The 25,093-nt window shown below is 34.7% G+C and overlaps 4 protein-coding genes across 5 annotated transcripts; all 4 read left to right on the top strand.

Moving 5' to 3' along the window:
* Window positions 1-787: 787 nt before the first annotated feature.
* On the top strand, window positions 788-3,265 carry AT1G25682 (coiled-coil protein (DUF572)). Of its 2 annotated transcripts, NM_102370.4 has the most exons (7): window positions 865-1,002; window positions 1,457-1,599; window positions 1,897-2,005; window positions 2,137-2,296; window positions 2,417-2,580; window positions 2,665-3,169; window positions 3,202-3,265. In NM_102370.4, the coding sequence occupies exons 1-6, from the start codon at window positions 1,000-1,002 to the stop codon at window positions 3,016-3,018; spliced, it is 933 nt and encodes a 310-aa protein (NP_173930.1). In that variant the 5' UTR covers window positions 865-999; the 3' UTR covers window positions 3,019-3,169; window positions 3,202-3,265. The 2 variants fall into 2 exon arrangements, with proteins under 2 accessions (NP_001322477.1, NP_173930.1); NM_001332684.1 differs by having other exon boundaries at window positions 788-1,002; window positions 2,665-3,265.
* A 2,367-nt stretch (window positions 3,266-5,632) lies between these two features.
* Window positions 5,633-8,836, top strand: SOG1 (NAC (No Apical Meristem) domain transcriptional regulator superfamily protein). The gene is made up of 6 exons (NM_102369.3): window positions 5,633-5,957; window positions 6,515-6,656; window positions 6,748-6,934; window positions 7,024-7,538; window positions 7,901-8,344; window positions 8,433-8,836. Exons 1-6 carry the CDS (start codon window positions 5,950-5,952, stop codon window positions 8,484-8,486), a joined length of 1,350 nt encoding a protein of 449 aa, NP_564238.2. The 5' UTR covers window positions 5,633-5,949; the 3' UTR covers window positions 8,487-8,836.
* A 1,096-nt stretch (window positions 8,837-9,932) lies between these two features.
* Window positions 9,933-13,842, top strand: AT1G25570 (Di-glucose binding protein with Leucine-rich repeat domain-containing protein). The gene is made up of 9 exons (NM_102368.4): window positions 9,933-10,198; window positions 10,277-11,326; window positions 11,464-11,614; window positions 11,991-12,062; window positions 12,203-12,271; window positions 12,495-12,563; window positions 12,748-12,825; window positions 12,960-13,168; window positions 13,258-13,842. Exons 1-9 carry the CDS (start codon window positions 10,120-10,122, stop codon window positions 13,365-13,367), a joined length of 1,887 nt encoding a protein of 628 aa, NP_564237.2. The 5' UTR covers window positions 9,933-10,119; the 3' UTR covers window positions 13,368-13,842.
* An 8,393-nt stretch (window positions 13,843-22,235) lies between these two features.
* Window positions 22,236-23,994, top strand: TEM1 (AP2/B3 transcription factor family protein). Its single transcript, NM_102367.3, has one exon. The coding sequence runs from the start codon at window positions 22,574-22,576 to the stop codon at window positions 23,657-23,659; it is 1,086 nt and encodes a 361-aa protein (NP_173927.1). The 5' UTR covers window positions 22,236-22,573; the 3' UTR covers window positions 23,660-23,994.
* The last annotated feature ends 1,099 nt before the right edge of the window (window positions 23,995-25,093 follow it).

The raw sequence follows: 25,093 nt of genomic DNA, 5'->3' as shown, positions 1-25,093 counted from the left end.
CTGCATCATAAATTCAGGAGACACACATTAAATGCAACTGAAAAATACTATACATATAAAAAACAAATGGAATGTCGATACTACACATTTATAAACCTAAATACCAATTATCATTTGACTATTTTAAACAAACAAATATAGATTTTGCAAATATTCTGATAAAAAAATGGAGTTCGAACACAATCAAGATCCTAATATGACATAAAAAAAACTTCTTAAAAGAACTTCATTACTTACACGAGCAATGCTCCAAACTTGGTACAAAAACAAGATCAACACTTCTTCAGCAGCAATGTACGTTCTCAATAATTCTTTGTTCCTGGGTTCATCTTCTTTATCTCAACAAAAAATTTTTTAATTATTATTAATAATTTTTTTAATATTATTTGATGTAATGATGATTTTTCATTAATTATGACAATAGTCACATCTAAACTTTTTGGGGGCATTAAATGTTGATGTCACTTCGGAATAATCTCACTTGTAACGGAACCGAATCGCGTCAACGTGAACAAAAAATCTTCAACTGAACCGGAACAGTGTACGTAACTAAACCTGCTAAACTAAACCGTACATTTCAACAGTTGCTAAGAGAGAAGCGCAAGGGCAGAAGCGTCATTTTGCAGGCGAAAAGACAAATGGTGAAAACCACATTTGACTTTGACAATCCATGGAAATAAAACATGGTCAACGGGTGTGGCCTGCAATTTACCCTTAATTTAAACGCCCTTCGCGTTTTTCAAACTTGTAAAATAAGACATTTACCGTACCGACATTGACCATAGATAAAATGAATAACCTAAACCGTGTGAACCAATTAAATGATAGAGATCCGCGACCGCGTTGGAAATTAATCACCAATACGGCGGCGTTTTCCTGAGGTAGAAGAAGATTCGTTTCGTTACCTGGGGATTAGTTACAAGTCTTTTCACCAAGAGCCAAGAGTTGTGCGATTGAACATCAAGGAGGAGACTAGGAAGATCGATTTGATTAATCTCGATGGTTAGTTTTATTGTCCTCCTTGTATTCAATTAATTTCCTTCTATTTGTCAATCGCTTGATTTATCTTCTGCTCCTTGAGGTGGTAGCAAATTGGGGATAAAACCATGTTTGTTTGTTGTAATGAATCTTCGAAGCCCTAAATTTTTTTTTCATTATGGTTTTCGATACTAGGATTTGGTTCTAGGGTTTGTTTTTTCAGAGTTATTCGTGATTGTCTCAATCGATTTTTCATATGGTTCGTTGGTACTTTGAAAATTTTCTGTATTCGTTTTGACAATTTGATAATTGCAAGGTTTTAGCTTGTTATCGAAAATTTTCTCTATGATTCGGCTAATCTAATCAATTGCTTGCCTTGTGTATTTGATTATTGAGGATCCTATCTGGTAATTGTGTTCATTGATTTTAGTTTCATCATTGTTTTAACTCTTTTCGATTTGTACCTTTTGTTTTGCAGTCGACTCTATCAGCTGCCAGGGCAGATAACTTTTACTATCCTCCAGAATGGACTCCGGATCAAGGTTCCTTGAACAAGTTTCAAGGACAGCATCCTCTCAGAGAGAGGGCAAAGAAAATTGGCGAGGGAATTTTGGTCATAAGGTAAATTATATACTATATTATTAGCTCATTCTAGTTGTAACATCGTGAGGGAGATGCTACTTTTGGTTGGATTCACACTAGTTGTTGTTCATTAGATTGCTACTGTGATCCATGAATAGAGTGATGAGGCTAAACCTTAAGTATAACATGAAAGAACCTATTTGATGATCAAATGTAATTAAAGTGTGCTCGATGTTAAAGTCTACCCCTGGTGTACATTTTGTTGATCGATCAGAAGCTTTGTTTTTGTTACTCTCAGTTTGGTTTAAATTTCATACGTGCTTTTGTTTTCTTCAGGTTCGAGATGCCCTATAATATATGGTGTGGTGGCTGTAGTTCTATGATCGCCAAGGGTGTTCGATTTAATGCAGAAAAGAAGCAAGTTGGCAACTATTATTCTACAAAGGTACTATTGAGAGTCTCTCCTTTCTCTATCATCACTTAAAATATGTATGACTTCTTCAATTTCTGTTTCTGCATTCTTTCTCCTCTTTCCTATGGAACTGTGGCTGAGGATTTATATCTTATCATGGTCAGATATGGAGCTTTGCAATGAAATCACCATGCTGTAAACATGAGATAGTCATTCAGACAGATCCTCAGAACTGCGAGTATGTAATCACTAGTGGTGCCCAGAAGAAGGTTGAGGAATATGAAGCAGAAGATGCAGAAACCATGGAGCTCACTGCTGAGCAAGGTTGGTTTCTTTTACCTTCTTCTACGATTTTATTCTCTATAGATCTCTCAATAGCTGTTTGTATTTCAACTCTTGTTATTTCTTCAATCTTGACATGCTTTGGGATAATAACTTTTGCAGAGAAGGGAAAGCTTGCAGACCCCTTTTATCGTCTAGAGCACCAGGAAGTAGATTTACAGAAGAAGAAAGCAGCTGAACCGCTTTTGGTCCGTCTTCAGCGAGTCTCAGATGCAAGACATGCTGATGATTACTCCCTAAACAAAGCTCTACGTGCACAACTTAGGGTTCGTTCCAAGTTTGCAATTTTTTGCTCTGTTTGCAATCCGATTTTTCGAATCCTCCTTTCTCACTTTGTTCTCATTTACCAGCGACACAGAAAACGTGTAGCAGAGGAAGAGACTGCTTCAAGGAAGCTAGGCTTGGGGATAAGACTGCTTCCAAAGAGTGAAGAAGATATTAAAGCTGCCTCAAACGTGAAATTCAAGAGCAAGTTTGATAAGAATCGAAAGGACAAACGAGCACTGATCCATGCATCTTCCATTTTTCCCGAGTCGTCTTACTCATCGAGCAAGAAAAGAATGGAGCTGGAAGCAAAAAGAAGGAAAATAAGCGCAGCATCCGCATCAAGCCTATTGAGAGGAGGATTCAAAGCTTCATCTTTATCTACAAACCCATCAGCAAGCAAGCCCAAGGTTTCATCAGTTTCTGTAAGGAAACTCTAGTTGTAGCAAATGTACTTGAATCGTTTGAGAAGATGTTGTTTATCAGTGAAGATGTTTTTTTTATCAGTGAAGATGTTTGTAGCAATTGGTCTTGTTCTTTGTCAGTTTGTCTTATAATAATAGTCGCCAGTCACATACAACGAATCAAGTGGTGTACATTCTTTTTTCTTTTTTTTCGCCGAGGTGTACATTCATTTCTTGTAGTGTTTTTACATTCAATAGCACACGACACGAGCATCTATGAGTATAAGAAAGAAATGTTTTATGTGGGGATATCGTCGTAGACTTTGAAAAAACAAATGACATAATCAGAGATTCAGAATGGAATGGTTAATGTGTTTCGTATAGCCCAAAAAGATACAACGAGAATTGATGGACCCAAATCAGAGGCCCAAATAAGAAAGGCCCGTTGAAAAACCTGAACACTAACGACGAGTTTAGGTAGCGACGTAGCGCAGGAGGGATCTTGTTCGTTTGAATCGTTTCTCACTTGTCCGCTTCTTCACGACGTCACGGCAGGGCTGTTTCTTCCCGGCTGAGGTACGGATAGACCACTTCTTGTTTTTTTTTCTGGTAGATTTTGATAGTTTGTTGCGGCACCAGTAAATATTGATTTTCTTTTTATAACGAAGAATCTGATTTGGTTTTTTTTCTGTGTTTTTGTTTGTAGAAAACAAATGTCTAGGAAGGATGTGCAAAACCTAACACCTCCAGATATGAAAATGAGAAATCTCGGGGAGATGGCGGCACGTTTCGTTTCGAGACACCGGTCGGAGACTCGGAGATTGAGAAGAGTATCATGAACATTTAAGCTTGACTTGAGTAATAAGTCATTAGTTTATTAAAGAGATTTGAACTAATAATTCTAGGAGTTATTTAGAGTTATATTAGGAGTTATCTAATCATAGTTCTAATAGGGTTTGTTTTGAGAGTTCTCTATAAAAGGGTGTATCAAGGTGTGATACAACTTATGAGTTTTTTAGAGTTTTGAGAGAACTTGAGATCTTTAGTTTTGAGAGAGTTTGTAAAGCATAAATAAAGAGTCATTCTTTATATTGTGTTCTTAATCATATCACTAAATTCTAGAAAACCCCGAGATGAAAGAATCAACTTCAACTTTTTGAAGAGCTCAGAAGATCTTTTACACATATACTATAAGCAAAAGCTCGTTTAATACCAAGATGACACAAATACCAAATTCATTGAGTCACTTGCATCTTATTCCATAAGAATTCTTATCAAGACGGTGGCACATCTAATTTCCAGAAAGGGGTTGGAGGATAAAAGGGAGATGATGGACTCCTTTGTAAACCAACCAGGATCTTTTGGATTTTTGAAGAGCTCACATCGCCATCACGCGTTTTTCCGAAAGATGCTTACTGAATACCGTTCTAGGAATCAACAAAATGGAGCTAATCAGGGATATGATTAGCTTCGTATAGAAGAAAAAAATGAATGAAGATTATCTTTAACTAGATAGTTTGTTTGCACTATGTACAAGATAAAATGATTATTAAATAAATGTATTATAGTAAATTACAAAGTTTATGGATTATTATTTAAAATCTGAAATTTACTTGTGTATAATGTAATGTAATGTAATGTAATATACCTTTTCATTTTATCTGAACCAACGATTTTTTACATAGAAATAATTATTATCATATATTGATTAATATTAATATCTTTGTTAACATATAAATTTATGTTTATATAGAAAAAATGAAGGAAGTTATAAATTAAGTTCTGAAATATTAGTTGCTAAGTTTAGTTAGAATTTCGTTTTTAATTATTTACTAATTTTAATTGGAAATTGTTTTTTATTTTTTAGCTTGTTGAGATATTTGAATATAATAATAATTGTAAAATTTGTAAATAATTTAACAAATTATGGGCAATGAATCAAGTTGGTTGAGAATTGCTCTCATGAACAATAATTTAGGGCAATGAATCAAGTTGGTTGAGAATTGCTCTCATGAACAATAATTTAATTTTGCAGTAAAGGTAATTTCTGTTTTTAATATTTTACATATACCAAAATCCATCATTTCTCATACTATAAATAAAGATTTGTTCATTTAATTTAGATATAAAAGAAAAAAAAAACTAAAGTACTAGTAATTGTCCATATCGCATCAATTATCAATTACAAAATCAATATTTCAAGCAATCCCAAAATATACAAAATTATCAATTTTAAGTTTTTTTGTAATATTTTTATTATTTGTAATGATATTAAGAATATAATAGAACAATCAAGTTTGTATTTATTTTTTCATTTATATTTTTTACTTTTTTTGTAGTCGAAATGAATAAGGTATTTTATATAGTGAGAAGATGATAAAACGCTAAATGCCTTTTGCTTTTTTTTTTTTTTGTGGATACATACAATCATAGTTTAGTCACTCTGGAAAGTCCACCAAAGTGTGTCGCATATCATAAAAAGACACTATTATATCATCATCATTAAGACATTAACCCATAATACTTTATCACTGTATTATTAAAAAAGGTACTTTATTAAATAATTAGACCCACGGAAAAAGATATCATCACAACCGTTGATCTTTACTAACAACAAGCGTCGTGTTACGATGGAAGTCAACGAGAAGTCGTCGAATGTATGCAAAACATAAACTGGCGCCTCTCTCTCTCTCTCTCCTTCTTCTTCTCCACTTCCCAGTTATTCCGGGACGAGATTTTATTATCTCTCAAAATCTTTTTCTTTTCTCCACCCAAATATAAAATCAATAAAAAAGATAAAAACTTTAATTTCATACCTAAGCAAACAGTATTTCGACTCGAGTTTTGAGAATATCCTTACTTTGAAATATCAATTTTACTTTTTGTTAGCGCCGAGAGAGACTTGTCTAGGGTTTATTCTCAGATTCTGCTTCTCCTTTGCTCTGATCTTTTCTTCATCGAGCTCTAATGGCTGGGTAAGTACTTTATTTCTTCTATCATGTTCTGGATTTTGACTCTGTCATGGAGTTTTTAGTTGAGGCTCTAAACCCTAAGTACGATTCCTGCCGATTTCAATTCCGAAGTACAAACTAAAGTTTCAATCTTTTTTTGTTTGCGTTTATATATCAAAATTGAGCTTTGTGATTTCAATTTCTCCGATGTGAAAGTTAAGCGCGAAAGGGGTTAATTTGAAAATCTGCATTTGGGTCTTTCACTGCTAGGTTGGGGTTTTTGAAGTTTCCAGTCCTATGATACTTTTTCTCCCAGAAATGTGCTTGAATTTCGCTTTCTTATGACATTTACAAGTATTATGCTGACTCTATGTTCTGCAGACAAACATGTTTGGTCTTTCAAGAAACTGGAGATTTAGTTTTGTTTTCTTTCTTTAACCTGTATTTGGGAATGTCACTGTAAATTGATTCTGAACTGTAGATATATGTGTTTGATATCATCTTTCTGATAATTCTGCTTTGTGTAGAGTATATATGAAACTTGTGTCTTGACTAATGGATGATTTTCTTGCTGTATGCAGGCGATCATGGCTGATCGATAGCAACCGGATTGCAACGAAGATTATGAGTGCATCGGCTAGTTCCGATCCTCGCCAAGTGGTGTGGAAGAGCAACCCGTCAAGACATTGTCCCAAGTGTCAACATGTCATTGACAACAGTGATGTATGTCTGCTCTTTCGTTTCATTTGATGTCTAGTCTCTCATATTATATTTCTATGTTGTTGTTGTAAACACAAGTTTTTTACATTTCCAGGTTGTTGATGATTGGCCAGGATTGCCTCGAGGTGTGAAATTTGATCCATCTGATCCTGAGATCATATGGCATTTGCTAGCCAAATCTGGTTTGTCAGGGTTAAGCTCACACCCTTTCATTGATGAGTTCATCCCAACCGTCAATCAAGATGATGGAATCTGTTACACTCATCCTAAGAATTTACCAGGTCAGGCAATACAGGTTTCTTCTTTCTGTTTTCAGTCATCAAAGAAGTTCCAAAAATTATTTGATCTCACTTAAATTGACTATTTTTAGGTGTTAAGAGTGATGGGACGGTGTCTCACTTCTTCCATAAAGCAATCAAAGCTTATAGCACAGGAACTCGAAAGCGTAGAAAGATTCACGACGATGATTTTGGCGATGTGCGCTGGCATAAGACAGGAAGAACGAAACCGGTTGTGTTGGATGGTGTTCAAAGAGGTTGCAAGAAGATAATGGTTCTCTATGGCGGAAAAGCTGTGAAAACCAACTGGGTGATGCACCAATACCATTTGGGAATAGAAGAAGACGAGAAGGAAGGTGATTATGTTGTTTCTAAGATTTTCTACCAGCAGCCACAACAGCTAGTAGTCAAGCGAGGTGATAAAGCTGAACAGGAAGTCTCTGAGGATATCTTTGCTGCAGTGACTCCAACAGCGGATCCTGTCACTCCAAAATTAGCTACACCTGAGCCTCGAAATGCTGTGCGAATTTGCTCTGATTCTCACATTGCCAGTGACTATGTTACTCCCAGTGACTATGTATCTGCCCATGAGGTTTCTCTTGCCGAGGTAAGAATCTTTGTGGTTGCTTTCTATTGATAAGTCCTTGTGGTAGTCTAGTGCAAGAGCATTGTGATTACCGTAGGTGGTTTGTACTGGATTATAGCTGTGGTGACAGTTCAGTAGCTATTGTAGAGATGGTTAGCTACAGAGTTAACTGATGAAATGGAAGTTTAGGCGGAGAGAGTTGCGTATTCAGGATCTTTCTAAGGTTTAGGACTGAGATTGGGGTCGAGGGTGGAGATTTACTCATTAATCTAGTATAAGCTCTTACTGAATTGAATAAAGTAGTTTGCCCTCGACTTGGATTATCTAACAACTTATTGAAATTGCACTAATTGGCACTTTTTGCTTTGTTTCCGGTACCTAAGACATCCGAGGTAATGTGTATGGAAGATGAGGTTCAGAGTATTCAACCTAATCATGAAAGACCAAGTTCTGGGCCTGAGCTGGAGCACGGACTTGAAAACGGAGCAAAAGAAATGTTAGATGATAAAGAGGAGCAAGAGAAGGATAGAGACAATGAAAACCAAGGTGAGGAAGATCCGACGTGGTTTGACAGTGGATCTCAGTTTATCTTGAATTCGCAACAGCTTGTGGAAGCCTTGTCTCTTTGCGACGATCTCTTGGGATCACAGGACAGGGAGGAAAACACAAACAGTGGAAGCTTAAAGGATAAACAACCATGTATTGCGGATTACGCACACCTAGGACCAGAAGACTTCAAACGTGATCTGGAGGAATGTCAGAAAATCGTTCTTGATCCCTCTAACATAGAGCTTGATACTCCACCTGAGTTTCGTCTGAGCCAGCTGGTAAGCTTAGACCCCTTTCTTTCTCTTAAAACATTTTGAATGCAATCAGGTACAAAAGCCAAATGGATTTTGTTATGTCTGTGTTTAGGAATTTGGATCACAGGACAGCTTTCTCGCTTGGGGGACTGGAAAGACTGATTGACTAAACAAAACTACCACGAGCTTAAGACCTTGGAACTCATTGATTCTTTTTGGTTGGCAACACACTGCCACGCTGCTGTAATATGGTAGTTTCCTTTGCGCATCAAGGGCTTGATTCAAACTGTTTTTTTGGTTTTTTGTTTTGGGATTTAGAAGAACTACTTTTGGAACGTGTTTCTGATCTTAGATGCAATGTCCGTATGTAAATATGATGCTTTTGATGGGTTTTATTAGTCCAAAAATGTGGAATCTGGATGTATGGATTATATTCAGAATTTCACTATGAAACTTTCTTACAAAACTCTCGTTCCTTGCTCAACTAACACCAACTACAACCTAGGCCATTTTAAATGTTTATTGTACTGTAATAATCACACAAACCGTTAGGAAACAATCATGGCTCTAGTTATCAGTGTTTTGTCGTCGCTGCAGTGAAATTCTGCGGCAAGAGGGGGAAAGATCAAAATTCATAGCTGAATGAATATGATGAGTTTGTTCAGAAACTTGTTGGGCTCGTTGAAGCCTGGAAACGTATGTCTCAGAGTAATAGGCTGGCCTTTTTTTAAAACCCATTGAATCAGAGGCCATAAGATAAACCGATGGTCCTCAGATAATACCGGGTAGTTGGTGAGCTAAACCGGATTTTGTCCATTCTTATTGTAGTGTCTGTGAAGGAAAACGACAAGTAGACGGAGTCACGGATTCTCAGAGCTTTTAGTATTTAACATTTACTCCGGTGGCGTTGTATGATGGTTACACAATCACTCTGTAACAAACCACTAACCACGTTGCTCTTTTGTTCTTCATTCCATTGTTCATTAGTATAAATCAAACTAGTAGCAATTTATCATTGGGTTGACCAATATACACTTAATAGTTAATCCAAAACCCATTTAACAACAAAGTGGGCACCATGATCACAAATCCGGCTTAATTATCTCGTCAAAAGAAAAAGAGAGTTTTTATTTTGGTTGTAACTATACTATATCGGTTTGACTTTATTGGCTGCCAACTAGAACTGAATTTTCAGATGTAGCAAGTGTGTACTGAAAATAAAGTTAAAAGTTTTGGTTGGGATTTAGTTAGATTTATGGTGAATATTTAGGTAGTGACTAGTGTGAATGAGAGAATATTTGTCCAGTATGGTGGCCACGTCACGATAACTATTTACTTCTTTCACTGACGACGTAGTAACTCTTTTTTTTTTTATTGCCTCTTCTCGCGAGACACACTCTCTCATTTTTACTACAATTGTAACACTATCTACTCGTATCCCGTGTGCACCCTTCATTCAACAATCAATGTAATATACCTCTATTTTTGTTTCTTTTTTTTCTTGTATAATTCCATTGCATAATTTGCATTATTACAGGAAAAATTAGTCAAAAACAGAATATCAAAAAGTAGTAAAAAAGTGACCCATAAATATAGGGAAAATAAAAGCGAAATTAAAAGTCAGCCAGAAGTGTGTAAATGTCCTTAAATGACTCAACTCAGTCCTCCCACCCGCTAATCTCGCCTTTTTCCTTCATTTTTTTGACAAACAAATTTTGGTTTCTTCCTTCTTCAATCACAGTAGTGAGTGCCCATTACATACATTACTCTGCAACTCTATCAAATCCTAAATTCCCAAAATGCCCTTCTCTCCTTCCTTCTTCCTCTTCCTCTCCTCCTTCTTCCTCCTCCTCCACCTCTCCTTATCCTCTCCATTCAGTACGTCTCCTTCTCTCTTTCTCCTCTCCGTCTAGATCTGACTATGAACTGAAACTGAATTCTTCCTCTGTTTTGCAGATACTTCTTTCTTCATTGACTGTGGAAGTCCCGAAACTTCTACAGACGTATTCAACCGTACATGGCTTCCTGATCAATTCTACTCCGGCGGAAGCACCGCCGTTGTCTCCGAGCCTCTTCGATTCCATCTAATCGCCGAGAAAACCATCAGGTACTTCCCTCTTTCCTTCGGAAAGAAGAATTGCTACGTCGTTCCTCTCCCTCCTGGTCGTTACTATCTCAGAACTTTCACCGTTTATGATAACTACGACGGTAAATCTCATTCCCCGTCTTTCGATGTCTCCGTCGAAGGCACTCTTGTTTTCTCTTGGAGATCTCCTTGGCCGGAGAGTCTTCTCCGCGATGGCTCTTATTCTGATCTCTTTGCTTTTATCGGTGACGGTGAGCTCGATTTGTGCTTTTATAGCATCGCTACTGATCCTCCCATTGTTGGTTCCTTAGAAGTCTTACAAGTTGATCCTTCTTCGTACGACGCCGATGGGACTGGTCAGAATGTTTTGTTGGTTAACTATGGGAGGCTCTCTTGTGGTTCAGATCAGTGGGGACCTGGATTCACTAACCACACCGATAATTTCGGGCGGTCGTGGCAATCGGACGAAGATTTTCGATCGGAAGATTCGAGATCGGTGGCTAGGTCGTTGTCTACGTTGGAGAAAATCAAAGGAGTGGATCAGGCGCCGAATTATTTCCCGATGAAGCTTTATCAAACGGCGGTTACAGTTTCTGGTGGTGGTTCGTTGGTTTATGAGCTTGAGGTTGATGCGAAACTTGATTACTTGCTTTGGTTTCATTTTTCTGAGATTGATTCTACGGTGAAGAAGGCTGGTCAAAGAGTGTTTGATTTGGTGGTGAATGATAACAATGTGAGCAGAGTTGATGTGTTCCATGAGGTTGGAGGATTTGCAGCTTATAGTTTAAACTATACTGTGAAGAATCTGAGTAGTACTATTGTGACAGTGAAATTGTCGTCTGTTTCCGGTGCACCGATTATCAGTGGGCTTGAAAATTACGCTATTGTTCCTGCTGATATGGCTACAGTACCTGAACAAGGTACGTCAAGTTAAGGATACTCACTGTTGTTTGATGGATTGCAACATCATGGGTTTCTTGATTTGATTGGAGTTCTGATAATAGCTTTGAGAAAAACTGGTCTGTGGCATATTTTTGACTCTCTGTTTGTTTTACAGTGACTGCTATGAAAGCATTGAAGGATTCACTACGTGTTCCTGATAGAATGGGTTGGAATGGTGATCCTTGTGCTCCTACTAGCTGGGACGCTTGGGAGGGAGTCTCATGCCGGCCAAATTCCCAAGGATCTGCCCTTGTGATATTTCAAATGTGAGTCTCACGGTTGCATACAGTAAACCGACCTGGCTTGTCTTATTCACTTTCACATTGTGTATGCAAGCTGAAAATTAGTAAAGTTGATTAGACAAATATTATCAGAAAGAGCAAAGAACTTGATTTGGAAACTCATATGGGAGCGGGTGGTTTATAAACATGCATCTTTCTTCCTTTACTGTGGATTAAGGGTTGCAAACATGTATCTCGGCATTATCTCGAATAATGTTAACTATAGATAGTAACTACATACATAATATTACTCTATATGATGCTTATTATTTCTTATGCATGCATTGTGGTTTCCTACTATTAATGTTTTATTATGTAATGCTTAAGATAGGAGTTTGTTATTGTCTTTTTCCTGTTTCAGAGACCTTGGAAGCCAAGGCTTGAAAGGATTTATCAGTGAGCAAATAAGTCTCCTGACAAATTTGAATAGCCTGTAAGTATCAACTATTGACTTTGCTTATTTATCTCAGACTTCATAGCTCATTATAATGCAACTGGATGCATGTGTTGGCATAGTGATTTCACTAGAAAGACGCAAAGGCAATTATGAAATTTTCTTTTGTTTTCTTGCAGGAACTTGAGTTCAAATACCTTAAGTGGTCAACTACCTTTGGGTCTTGGTCATAAATCCCTTGTGAGTCTGTAAGTTAACACACCTCGGTTCATGATCAGTTGCCAAATTTTATCATGACTGGGAATCTTTCTACCTTGTTGCGTCTATAAATTGTAGATATTTCTTATAAATGCATGCCTTTAAGATGACGATAAAACAATGATATTGGAGTGTGGGGATGGCTTAGAGAAACTTAATATAGAATTCTGGCTCTGTGCATTTGTGCTCATTGTTTGCCTATTTGGATTGCAGTGACTTGTCAAACAATCAGCTCACAGGACCAATACCTGAAAGTCTGACCTTGTCAAGCCTAAAGCTCGTGTAAGAAGATGCTTCATAAACAACCACTTTTTATTCAATTGACTAGGAAATAATGATAAATATTAATACATGTTGATGTATTAGATGATTAATCAGTAGAGTATGCCTAACAAGGTTTTAATGACACCCAACTTTATTGACTTTAACTCAAACTCTGATTGGTTTATCTATGATGTGTTGATAGGCTTTTGAATGGCAATGAATTGCAAGGAAAGGTACCAGAGGAGGTCTACTCAGTTGGTGTTCATGGTGGAATTATCGAGTACGTTAATGTCGAATGTCCACATATGATAATAATCTTTTTTCTTTTATAAGTGATAAAATTTTACCTTCCTTCTCATTATCCATGGCTTTGTTCTTTGATCCATTATCTCAATAATCTGCATCTTTTTACAGTCTTTCTGGAAACAAAGGACTATGCGGTGTACCATCTCTTCCGACATGTCCACTATTATGGGAGAATGGCCACTTATCCAAAGGGGGTAAAATAGCCATAGCCATATCATGTGTGGTGTTTCTTATTCTGGTTTTCTTGGTCATTTACTTGTGTTGCATCTGGAGAGGAAGACATGATTATGACTTTGCCCCTCCTCACGATTTAACATGTGAGTAAAATTACCCAACTTAGTCATAGTTGAAGAAGATTTAAGGACATTCTCGAATCTTGATATCTCTCTTTGTATGTGTGGCGCAGCGCTAGCAGCAAAGAGAAACAGATACCAGAGGCAAAAGTCGTTGATGCTACTGGAAATGGAGAGCCAACACGCGAAAGGAATGCCCACTCTTCCACTGAATTCGCAATAGCCGAGAAAGAGAAATAGGAAGAGATTTGACTTGGACAGAGCAAGGAAATGAGATGAGGATTAGAGGTTTGTTATGTGTAATTAGTATACGAAGCATTACTCCTCGAGAAGACCACAGATAACATAAAAGAAGGGCAATGGATCAAAAGAGTGTGCAAATATTCACCAAAGAAGTAAGAACTCGATCTTCCTTTCATTGTAATTTCATTTTTTTTTGGGTCTCTCATAGATATATGATATGATATTATTAATTGATAAAACATTCTTACTTACGCCCTCTCCCACGTATCTCTGCTGCAATGTAGCATACACATTATTGTTCACTTTTGTTTTTTGAGTTTAATGGATGGATTAACCAAACTTGTCTCTATAATGAAATATTTATGTTCTAGTTTCTTTTCCTTTTTGGGGTTGGAATTTAGTTCTAGTTTCGTCTAAGTAATACTCTTCTTTTCTCAACAAGTAAAGTATGCTCTGTATTACTATATTTACTGGGAAGAAAAGTCCAATTTTGTTATTTTCTGACTTAAAAACTATGATTGACATTTTTGTGTTGATAAAAAAAATCTTCAGTTTGGGAGTATATTTTCTTCATTTCTTATTTCCTATTTAAGAGTCTTTTATCGACTTTTCTATAAAGAATTAAAGAAATAATAAGAAACTGGAAATATTTATGTATTGAAAAGGTCATGTCGGTGTGACGGTGCTTAATAACATGGTAGGCCTTGGCAAAATTAGTCCCAATATATATATATATATGTATGAAGGTAAATACAGTATTGACATCCACAAGAGTGAATGAAACATCAGATGAGATGATTCTTCCATAGTTGGAAGAGCTTTGAAAATGGTAAAAACTCAAAAAGTCAGTGATACATATTTCTAGATGGGCCACCGATCAGCCCATAACGGTACAGATAATAATTTTGTGTTCGTCCTCCCAACATAAATGACAGGAACACGGGATTGTGTCTGGGACTTCACTTCTAGAAATTTTATTGTGTCATATATCCTAATAGTTCACTGAAACTCAAAGAAAATTATATTACGATCAAGAGTGAATATAAGAATCTTCTCTTAACAAAATAAAATCAGAAGAATCTTGAGGTTTAACCACAATTTGTGGCTAAGCTATATCAGTCTGCTGGTCTCAAAATGAAGTTTGACCATCAAAATTAAGAAAGAAACAACCTCTAACGTTTCATAAAATACTTGGAAAAAAAACAAATATTATCTCCTGACAAAGATGAGCTGCAAAGTTTGTCAATTGATCCCGTGAGGATTTTTATTTTTATTTCACTTGTTGTTTTTAATTATAATGTTTTCTGACTTTTGTTTACGATCTTACGACCTCGAGACTTTTCATACTTATCATAATACATCTTTCTCCTTCTCGATGTTGTTTATATATGTTTTATTTGAAAATCAACGATAATACGTACTATAAGTTGTGTACGTTTCGTTATGTCTGCAGTCTTGGCTCGTGTATCCATCTCTCTCGTTTGACTTGTAACGTTTTTTTTTTTAATTCCTCATTTGAAGCTTTGACTTGTAAGTTGTAACTAATAATATATTTCCCTCTGTAAATTAAGTACCATTCACACTTCTTCTTCTTCTATTAGTTTCTTTTCTTTTGATTTTATGTTTCCACTTGAAACTGGAATATTTGACGGTGGCCAATTGGAAAATGTTGAATATTTGACCCTGGAGCATAACTGCATGCAGGTCCCGCGTGTTATGTTGTGTAGTGTTTACGTCTATAATGCTGATTTGGACACTAAAGCCTATCCCTAATAATCTTATTTCCATATATGCATTTACCTATGTTTCAGTTTACCTGTGTAAAAAAACCATGCACGTCGTCCATGGCTATCTTCACACTCCTTAAAATACATTAATCACTCTCATGCATGGATTATGTTATCAATTTATGATATATCTATCGGAGCTCCAAGTAGTCATTCGAATTTCGAAAGAAACTCAAATATATTGGGTATTCAATTCTTCCATGCTATATATATATATATTTGAATAACTCAAAACTTATATATGAAATTTCGTCTTTCTATAAGGTCATAATTAATGACCGGATATGAGTATGCATGTCTTAATTACTACAACCAACTTGATATGGTCTTCGGTTTTGAAATCTTTCACGTGATTTGAACTTTTTATACGTTAAATGACATTATACTAAAATTTATTCTCGTGTTGATTTTCAAATGGATATAAATCTAATCTTAATTGAATTCAGAAGAAAAATTGACGTAACTGAGATAATCAAGTACTAGTACTTATCAGTTGACAAATATATCAATTTATTTACAGAGCAACGTTTTCTCAAATCAATAGAAAGCTGTTTGTTGATTTTGTTAATGCAAAGTATTAAGATGATCGTATAATTTGTTTCTCATCCCCAATAAAAACAGCGAAAATAACAAGTTACGATTCTAGCGAATGGAGTTCAATATACAAGAAAGCAAATGATCTTTGATAAAATGCTTTCATTTCTTCTTTTTTTCTAGAAAATGTGTAGTTCTATATCCACAATATATACTAGAGCACTAATATATATCCAGTCGTGATTTGCCCATTTATCTAAATCTGTTTTGAGAGATGAATCTCTCTGGACAGATATATTTTGGCGATTCTATTGACTTCGTTGACCTCGATGTACGTAAGCTTATTGTCTCCGGGTCTTATGGGTTTTCATTATATAAGTAGTTAACTCTTTGCCACTCGTGATTAATAAACATCATTTAGCTATTGACTCATACCTCATAAGTTTATTAAACTTAATTATAGTTCAGATCATCGCCACGTACACAAAAAGGATTACGACATCGACATAAGAAAAATCAATCTCCATGTCAACAAAAATTTACTTGTTCGTGTAATATTGCATAACGAAAACCCTAAACAGTACCCGCAAATTCATGTGAGGAGACTTTTTTTCTTTGGAGTAAATGCCATAATATGTGATAGACTTGTAGGTACTCTACATGTACAATTGTACCTCATAGATATAATAATATATACATTACAATTTATATATATAAGTGTGTGTGTGTGTGTGTATATCCACGAAGACAAACTTTTATATAAGGTCTATATAAATTGAAACATACATTACATGTAAATGTGTAGATATACATCTCTTTAGGGTTTAAAGTGAGCAACTAGGAGTCGCAACTAGCAGGCAAAAAGAAAGTAAATCTTATCTTTAGAAACTAAATCATCAGAAAAAACTAAAATAGTTATAAGGAAAAAAAATACGTAAGAGATCGACATATAGTTTGCTTAAATAATGTTTTTTTTAAAAAAAACTAGGCTATTTTTGTCACTTACAAAATAGCAAGCCAATTGGTTTAAAATAAATTTATTTGACTTCATAAATGTTGGGTTGTGCGTATACCGTGTCGGCAGAAGGCAGCGCATTAATCCCACAAAATATATTTAGTTCAAACCTATAACGGCGGATATTATATACTTATGTATAGATTAATATGAAGTAATATCATACAAGTGGAAACATATAAATATATAACAAAAAGAACAGGGCAACTATCGATGAATTTGCTAAATGATCCTAAGTACTTTACAAAACAAAATTGATCTTAAGCAAACAGACCTCTTATTTTTGCATGGTTTGACCAAAATGATTTTTTCATTTAAACATAATTGTTGTTATTTTACTAATTAGTAACGTGCAAATTTACATTTGACCGTGTAAACAGTATCATCAAATAAATAAGAATATACAAATTTTATATTATTGTTGAATAAAATAGTGTGGTTTCAGGTAAATAACGTTTTATCGAGATAAAAAACATGTTATTTACTTCAAAATTATTTGAATAATTGTTATTGTAAAGAAATAGATGTCCAAATCCAATATCACTCTCACCGCCCTAGTTAAGGGTGTTTTCCCTACTAATAGATATTCATAGTTATTTGGTTATTTGAGATTTCAGTAGATATAAGTCAGAAGCTGGCAATTTCTTATGAGATATTCTATTATTTAAGCATGACATGATGATGTGAATAAAGAAAATATATGCTACGTTGTTCTTTCAATTTATTATTTCAACTAAATTATGTTTTCATGGTATGCAGTTATACTCTATGTTTCAGTTTGACATATGATATTTATCTGAGCTACTAATAACATTTCCTGCACTTTTTAATCTGTATTTGCAAAATGGTTTCAACACGATTTCACTCAAAACAAAAACAAGTGTCACTAAAAGTCTTAACCAATGGCGAGTTGGCATAAACATCCAAAGCCATTCAGGTCGGATCAGGAGCCGTCGTGGATCGCACCAATGGTTACGATTCTCTGGATAGTGTTGTTCCTTTACTGGTCAACAAAAGCAGTCTCCTTTTTTTATTTTCACATGTGTTTTTTTTAATAATATTTTTAAATTTTAATTGCTCACCAGTCACCACTATTCTATAAATATCAATATTAGTAGTAGTTTAATACCTACTATTTTATTTCAGGACAGCCTAAAATAGTTAAAATTAAAGTTCTACGTATTGTCTTCCTCATTTTAAAGGGTCATCTTGTCCTATCTGGCTTTTTATATATATAATTCTTCTTAATACTTACTCTAACAAAAAATATAAAAATAGCTAAACCTTAGTCTATAAATTTAATTATCATATGGTAAAATTTTCTCATCAATCTGACGTTGTTTACACCTTTATGAGGCGTCTATGCAAATGGTTAATTTAGTTCGATAATATATTTTTTCATTATAATGCAATATCAGATACTCAAATTTAATTACGTGATTTTGGTCGTGCTATATATATTTACCAGTGAAAATCAAAATTTCATTACTCAAACTTATTAAGATCTAGAGGGGTTGGAAGTCAGAAAAGCAGATATTATAACATTTAATAACACATTTTCATTCAAGTAAAAAAAAAATTAGTAACAAACCATGGAACCCTAAATGTGGAAATTATTGAAAATTAGTTTTGGTTTTGTTTAGTTAGTGGAAACTGGAGATTGATTAATATAATGGGGTTGTTTACTCATGATTTACTTTGCACAAACGAAAATTTTCGTTCCCCTTAGTCCTTACCTACTGTCTGTTTTGAAATTTCCGCATTTGACAAAAGTTATATGTGATTGAGTTTCATTAGAATAACTCAATAGATACTTTTATATATGAAAATATACTTTTATACTTAATTATGTTAATAATGACTATCTCTCTAACTGGAAAATGGAAACTATACAGGATTAATATGTTAGCAAGAGGAACATACATTCATTATATTAAGCATGATACTTTATGAACAACTAACTTTTTTTTGTTGATCACATGGAACAACTAACTTTATCTAAACAATATTATACAATATTATATATATATAGGTCAATTATATCATAAAAGTTGGCCAAAAGATGGCTTTAGTATGCGCCTAAACCCATCATACTGTATTATGAAAAAACTGTTCCGGCAACTAGTATTTTTTTTGTTGCAAAAGACATTTCGCCAACAGTTCGTCATTTTAATTGATATAAATGGTTGAAATTTGTTCAAGAGGAGAAAAAAAAAGGAGGTCAATTGACTTAATTAGTACCATAAAAATCTGCAAAAATGATCAATTAATTGCAAATAAAATTGCAATTGATTTTTTTTGTAAAACTTCCCCATAATTAATTAATCCGTCAAAACACATCACAACATCACAGTTAGAATTATAAAATGGCATAGTATAAGGAGCTGATTTGATCGGGAATTAAAACTATAAATACATCAATTAGGTCTGCAATAATGATTTTTAAAAATTAGGTTTCCAGTGAGTTGGTTATATACTTATATAAATAGCATGCTTAATATCACGTTTTTTATTTATAATTAAGAAAATGTGGGGAGCCACACACTAAATGATTTAATACAACTTAATTAGTTTTGGTAAGGTGGCCTAAGTTAGGCCATGTTATTAAATTACTACTCCACTGGATTTGAGTTGATTTGTTTGGCCAACCTGATTATCCCCAATACAAAAATACTCTCATGTTATTATAGACTGATATATCTGTGAGTAATGTATATATTATTCTCTTGATTATACCAAAATGGAAGATAAGAATCTAAAATGAACGACTGAGATGGAACTGTAATATTACTAAAAATAGGATGAAGTTTGGGTCCAGATAGAAGAAATTATGAGGAGGATGGTGCTGAGTGCTGACCTTTTCGTCCTTGGAAACATATCTCACTCGTTGTCTTCCCACTTGCAATATTGCATGGCCCAATTCTTCAATGAAACGACACCGTTTCCAGTTACACCAAACCCTTCTCAACTAATTTATGTTATGTGGCAATCTTGCATGTTAATTACATGTATTCAACACATGAGTCTATCTATCTTCCGATTAATTTTCCACCAAAAGTGATATAACTTTTGATAATAATTGAGACGGACCAACATTGTATTTTTAGGCAAACGCAAATTACTGTTTAATCGAAATTTTAGATAAAGTAAGGTAAGATCAGACCAAAAAAACAAAGAGCCTACTATTATAAAGTTTCGACATAAGAAGGTCAATGATGTGGATGATATAACCAATTGCAAGTTAATGAGACGTGATACATAAATTTCCTTAAATCTAAACTTGTATCCGGTGGTACTAGATTTAAAATATCCTTATAAAGTTCGTTGATATATACATACACACCAAACTCATTTTAGCTTGTTGTTGTTTGATAAAGATCCAAGATAATATGAAATCACTTTTTAAAAATTAATCTATTTAATGTCACACATCAACTATTTTATCTTTCCATTTCAGAATTTTGATTTTTTTCGGTAGAATATAATGGAGCTCTGATGAGTATGTGACCCACTAATCAAATGGTTCATTGACTAGCTCGGTTTTAAGCTTTAAGTCCTTGAGATCATTATCTTCAACAGAAGACTTATAAATACTATTTTATTTGAGGAAATGATAGGGTTATTCAACAAGTATATATATGCTCATCTTTTAAAAAGGGGATAAGTATTACTTTTGTTTCAAACAAAATGGATAAACATCTGAGGGAAGAAGGTAGGACCAATATAAAAGTGGAAAAATTAGGTACTCTGCTCCGTACAAGAATATGGCTCATGGGCAAAATACATTGGGTTTATGATTCATCTCCCCCCTTCACATATGTACAATGTATTATATCATGTTGTTCTTCTTGTCCCCATTCTTGATATCTTAAATATTTAAGTCCAATTCATATAATTGAGCAATAATTATGTTTGAACTCATTAGTTATTGCTTATGAAAACTGATCAAAACAACAAAAAGTTGACGTTTTAAGTTTTGCATTCAAACTAGGGCAACTGTGTTAGTTTTATCTTCGACGACGTGGATATAAGTTTTTTAAAATTATGTAGGTATAATAAATTAAATAGAAAGAAAAAAACTATATAATGAAACAAAAGAGAAACAGAGGAGAGTTTGATGGTTTAGGACGAATCTGGTTTATTTAGTTCAGCCAATAAAAGCATAGTTCCAATGCAAGTGGGAACATCAACTAAGTCTCACTACTTTTTAAAATAGTCGAATAAATCTGCATGCAGTACTTTGTTATGCGTATATAATATCAAATAGTAGTACAATTTGATAAAAATGTTATATGTTTAATTTGGTGGATCATAGAAGGATTAATTTTTATGATCAAATAACGAAGCCACGAAGAACTAAATCTGACCGTTTGATGCTTATTCGAGAACTATAACAATATTAGGACGTCATTCATGTATCTTTATTAAAAATATGTGATCTTAAACAAAGCTTCGTGCATAGATAAGAAGGGACTAGTCACTCTAATAAGATCAATAAGATATGTTGTTTCTCTTTGTAAACCGAAAATAGTGGGCAATTAGATCACGAGTCTTGGCTTTGCTGGCGTATTCCAACGTTGTCTTATCATTATCTCAAAATATTATTATAGGTCGTCTCATTTCATACCCGTCAAAATAATAGTTGTTCTTATATGTTTCGAACAAGTCACTTTAGGAATTAGGATGGAAAACATATCCTATTTGAGTGGTATTGGTTAATTTGAGAAATTGAGCGTAAAGGAAGACAATGCGTAAGAAAGGCAACAATACGTACTATGATTCTACGTACAAAGAAAGTGCTTAGGGGATAAAAACCAAACTAGGTAAGGACTTGTAGGAAACATAAGAGAACCTAATGATCAAGACCTCCCCAACTAAAGCAAAATATGTAAAGAGACACGTCATGTTCCAAATATGGAAGGACGAATATAGTTTCAAGAAAAGCCTCATGATCAAAGGGGGGATGCACTATTTAATTAGAGAATCACAACAAAACAAAACAAAAGGTCCAAATCTCATGTGAACCCCCTTCCCACTTGGCCCTCTATTCTATCCCCATTTGTGCTATTACACATCGCCCATTACTCATTTTTCTATCTCTCAACGAGTCAACTCTATTCAATAATTTTACATATCTTTCTACTACTATTCTTGTATGGACCATTCGATTTTTGGAAACTTCTTTTCTCTTAAAAAAACATCAATAATATCGGGCGAAATGTCAAATGTGGTTTTTCTTAGCCCTATTTACCATTCTTAACCACATCAAGAATCTCATTGCTAGTGTTGTAATTATTCTTTGTCCTTTAGTGAAAACATTAAGAAAAATTCATCTATTGATGTTCACGTTCTCTGTAAATTTTTTATAGACGCATGTTACACGTAATATATTATTAGTTTATTACCATATGAAGGGACTAATTATGGCAACAACAAGATTATAAAAAAAGGACTAATCAAAAGGTACCAAAATTAGTACGAATGTAATAAATAAAATAAAACTTTATGACACTAGCACACATATTTTTGGACTCTTCCCACGAAACTTCCTCTACAAAACACATTTTGCCATTTGTTGCAAGACTTGACCCTACTCCTCTGCACCTCTTCTCCTTTCTCTTTTATTTTATTTTCACCTTTCTTTCATAAATACACATACATTACCCACATTTTACATTTATCTCTTATTATCCTATTCAATTTTGACAAAACAAAACAAATAATATCAACAACGTACATGCACTTCCTTGTGTATATATATAAACTCCAAACCCCATCTCTTCATAAAGCAACAAAAACTTAACCCATTTCTTCTTCTTTTTTTGTTTCTCTCTCACAAACACAACAAATATGGAATACAGCTGTGTAGACGACAGTAGTACAACGTCAGAATCTCTCTCCATCTCTACTACTCCAAAGCCGACAACGACGACGGAGAAGAAACTCTCTTCTCCGCCGGCGACGTCGATGCGTCTCTACAGAATGGGAAGCGGCGGAAGCAGCGTCGTTTTGGATTCAGAGAACGGCGTCGAGACCGAGTCACGTAAGCTTCCTTCGTCGAAATATAAAGGCGTTGTGCCTCAGCCTAACGGAAGATGGGGAGCTCAGATTTACGAGAAGCATCAGCGAGTTTGGCTCGGTACTTTCAACGAGGAAGAAGAAGCTGCGTCTTCTTACGACATCGCCGTGAGGAGATTCCGCGGCCGCGACGCCGTCACTAACTTCAAATCTCAAGTTGATGGAAACGACGCCGAATCGGCTTTTCTTGACGCTCATTCTAAAGCTGAGATCGTGGATATGTTGAGGAAACACACTTACGCCGATGAGTTTGAGCAGAGTAGACGGAAGTTTGTTAACGGCGACGGAAAACGCTCTGGGTTGGAGACGGCGACGTACGGAAACGACGCTGTTTTGAGAGCGCGTGAGGTTTTGTTCGAGAAGACTGTTACGCCGAGCGACGTCGGGAAGCTGAACCGTTTAGTGATACCGAAACAACACGCGGAGAAGCATTTTCCGTTACCGGCGATGACGACGGCGATGGGGATGAATCCGTCTCCGACGAAAGGCGTTTTGATTAACTTGGAAGATAGAACAGGGAAAGTGTGGCGGTTCCGTTACAGTTACTGGAACAGCAGTCAAAGTTACGTGTTGACCAAGGGCTGGAGCCGGTTCGTTAAAGAGAAGAATCTTCGAGCCGGTGATGTGGTTTGTTTCGAGAGATCAACCGGACCAGACCGGCAATTGTATATCCACTGGAAAGTCCGGTCTAGTCCGGTTCAGACTGTGGTTAGGCTATTCGGAGTCAACATTTTCAATGTGAGTAACGAGAAACCAAACGACGTCGCAGTAGAGTGTGTTGGCAAGAAGAGATCTCGGGAAGATGATTTGTTTTCGTTAGGGTGTTCCAAGAAGCAGGCGATTATCAACATCTTGTGACAAATTCTTTTTTTTTGGTTTTTTTTCTTCAATTTGTTTCTCCTTTTTCAATATTTTGTATTGAAATGACAAGTTGTAAATTAGGACAAGACAAGAAAAAATGACAACTAGACAAAATAGTTTTTGTTTACATCTAATTTAGGATCTGTTTTTTCACCCTTTCCTGAAATATGATATGTGTTCTCCTCCTTAATCTAATAATCTTGTTTAATCTTTGGTTTATAGCCAACTTTATAGCATATTTTTCCAATTGAAATAGAGTTGTTATGAGTATATAATCCCACACTAATATTTATGCATTTACTTTCATATATACATAATATACATTATTGGAGAAAAATATCTTATACGATCTATAAGAATAGTATAATTAAATGTCAACATGTCCAATTAAAACATGGGTGCGATTCGAAAATCTATTTATGTGGTTGAGATGCTTAAGCGGAGAACAACGTCGATCGTTCAAAGATTTTGTACGTTTCTTAAACTAAGTTTAAAAACTGTTTTTTCGTGTACGATTTTGGGGAAAAACACTGACCAAAATAATTAAGAACATGCACGGAATCTAGATTACGATTTTAGAACCATTGTTATGTTTAATAGAAATACATCTCGAAGTTGATAATTATTTTTCTTATGCCTTAAGATTCATGCATCTTATTTATTTCACGAAGTATAGTTGTGTTTAAAAAGAATCAATTAGATCTTAAAGGCTACACATGATGTATGTGGACACTCGCATATAAGTTCATATATTGTTTTTATCATGACAATAACCACAACTTTTTGTTTCTCAATCATTTAATTACTTACGAGACATGCATTGGCAAGATATTTATATTCACTGGAGTAATGTTGAAATTTAGTAAATAAAATGTACATAAATGTATTTTCAGAATAACAAAAAGAAAACAAAATCAAAAGATCATTTGTTTATGAATTTATTATCGTCAACATATATTTAGTACTAGTTACTAAAACTAAACATAATTTTGATAAAAATTAATCCTTATAACAAAAAACGTAAATAGCTAATGATTTTTCTGATTAAACATGAAAACATGGTTAAATGTTCTAAAACTAGTGTAATCCCTTACATTTAGTTGTTGAATATTGCTCTCAATTCTCATGACTTGGAGCCCATGATGTACAAAAAGCCCATGCTCATTTAAAAGCCGAACGTTTGTTGATTTTCTAATGTTAGCGAACTTGAAACCTAAAACTTGTGGGTTATGGTACCACTTGAGATGACACATATAATATAAGCCCAACTCATGTTAGTTAAATTGTGACTCATTTAGACGTCTTTTCTTGGGCCAAATTTTACAATAAACATCAAAATAAGATTTGTAGAAACATTCTGAATTTCTGAGAGTGACAAAATAAAAAAAAAATACTTGGCCTTATGGAATCTGAAAGAAGCAAAAGCCTTCA

This window comes from Arabidopsis thaliana (assembly GCF_000001735.4).
Source record: "Arabidopsis thaliana chromosome 1 sequence".
Lineage (NCBI taxonomy): Eukaryota > Viridiplantae > Streptophyta > Magnoliopsida > Brassicales > Brassicaceae > Arabidopsis > Arabidopsis thaliana.
This window is presented reverse-complemented; position numbering and strand designations above follow the sequence as displayed.

What these genes read in the sequence shown, in the direction of transcription:
- AT1G25682 (NM_001332684.1), top strand. An exon ending in GGAGCTCACTGCTGAGCAAG is followed by an intron (nt 2,297 to 2,416) that starts GTTGGTTTCTTT and finishes TAACTTTTGCAG; the next exon opens with AGAAGGGAAAGCTTGCAGAC. An exon ending in CTCTACGTGCACAACTTAGG is followed by an intron (nt 2,581 to 2,664) that starts GTTCGTTCCAAG and finishes CTCATTTACCAG; the next exon opens with CGACACAGAAAACGTGTAGC.
- SOG1 (NM_102369.3), top strand. An exon ending in TCATCCTAAGAATTTACCAG is followed by an intron (nt 6,935 to 7,023) that starts GTCAGGCAATAC and finishes GACTATTTTTAG; the next exon opens with GTGTTAAGAGTGATGGGACG. An exon ending in ATGAGGTTTCTCTTGCCGAG is followed by an intron (nt 7,539 to 7,900) that starts GTAAGAATCTTT and finishes CCGGTACCTAAG; the next exon opens with ACATCCGAGGTAATGTGTAT.
- AT1G25570 (NM_102368.4), top strand. Translation starts at nt 10,120, where the DNA reads ATGCCCTTCTCTCCTTCCTTCTTCCTCTTCCTCTCCTCCTTCTTCCTC. An exon ending in CTCCTTATCCTCTCCATTCA is followed by an intron (nt 10,199 to 10,276) that starts GTACGTCTCCTT and finishes TCTGTTTTGCAG; the next exon opens with ATACTTCTTTCTTCATTGAC. An exon ending in GGCTACAGTACCTGAACAAG is followed by an intron (nt 11,327 to 11,463) that starts GTACGTCAAGTT and finishes TTTGTTTTACAG; the next exon opens with TGACTGCTATGAAAGCATTG.
- TEM1 (NM_102367.3), top strand. Translation starts at nt 22,574, where the DNA reads ATGGAATACAGCTGTGTAGACGACAGTAGTACAACGTCAGAATCTCTC.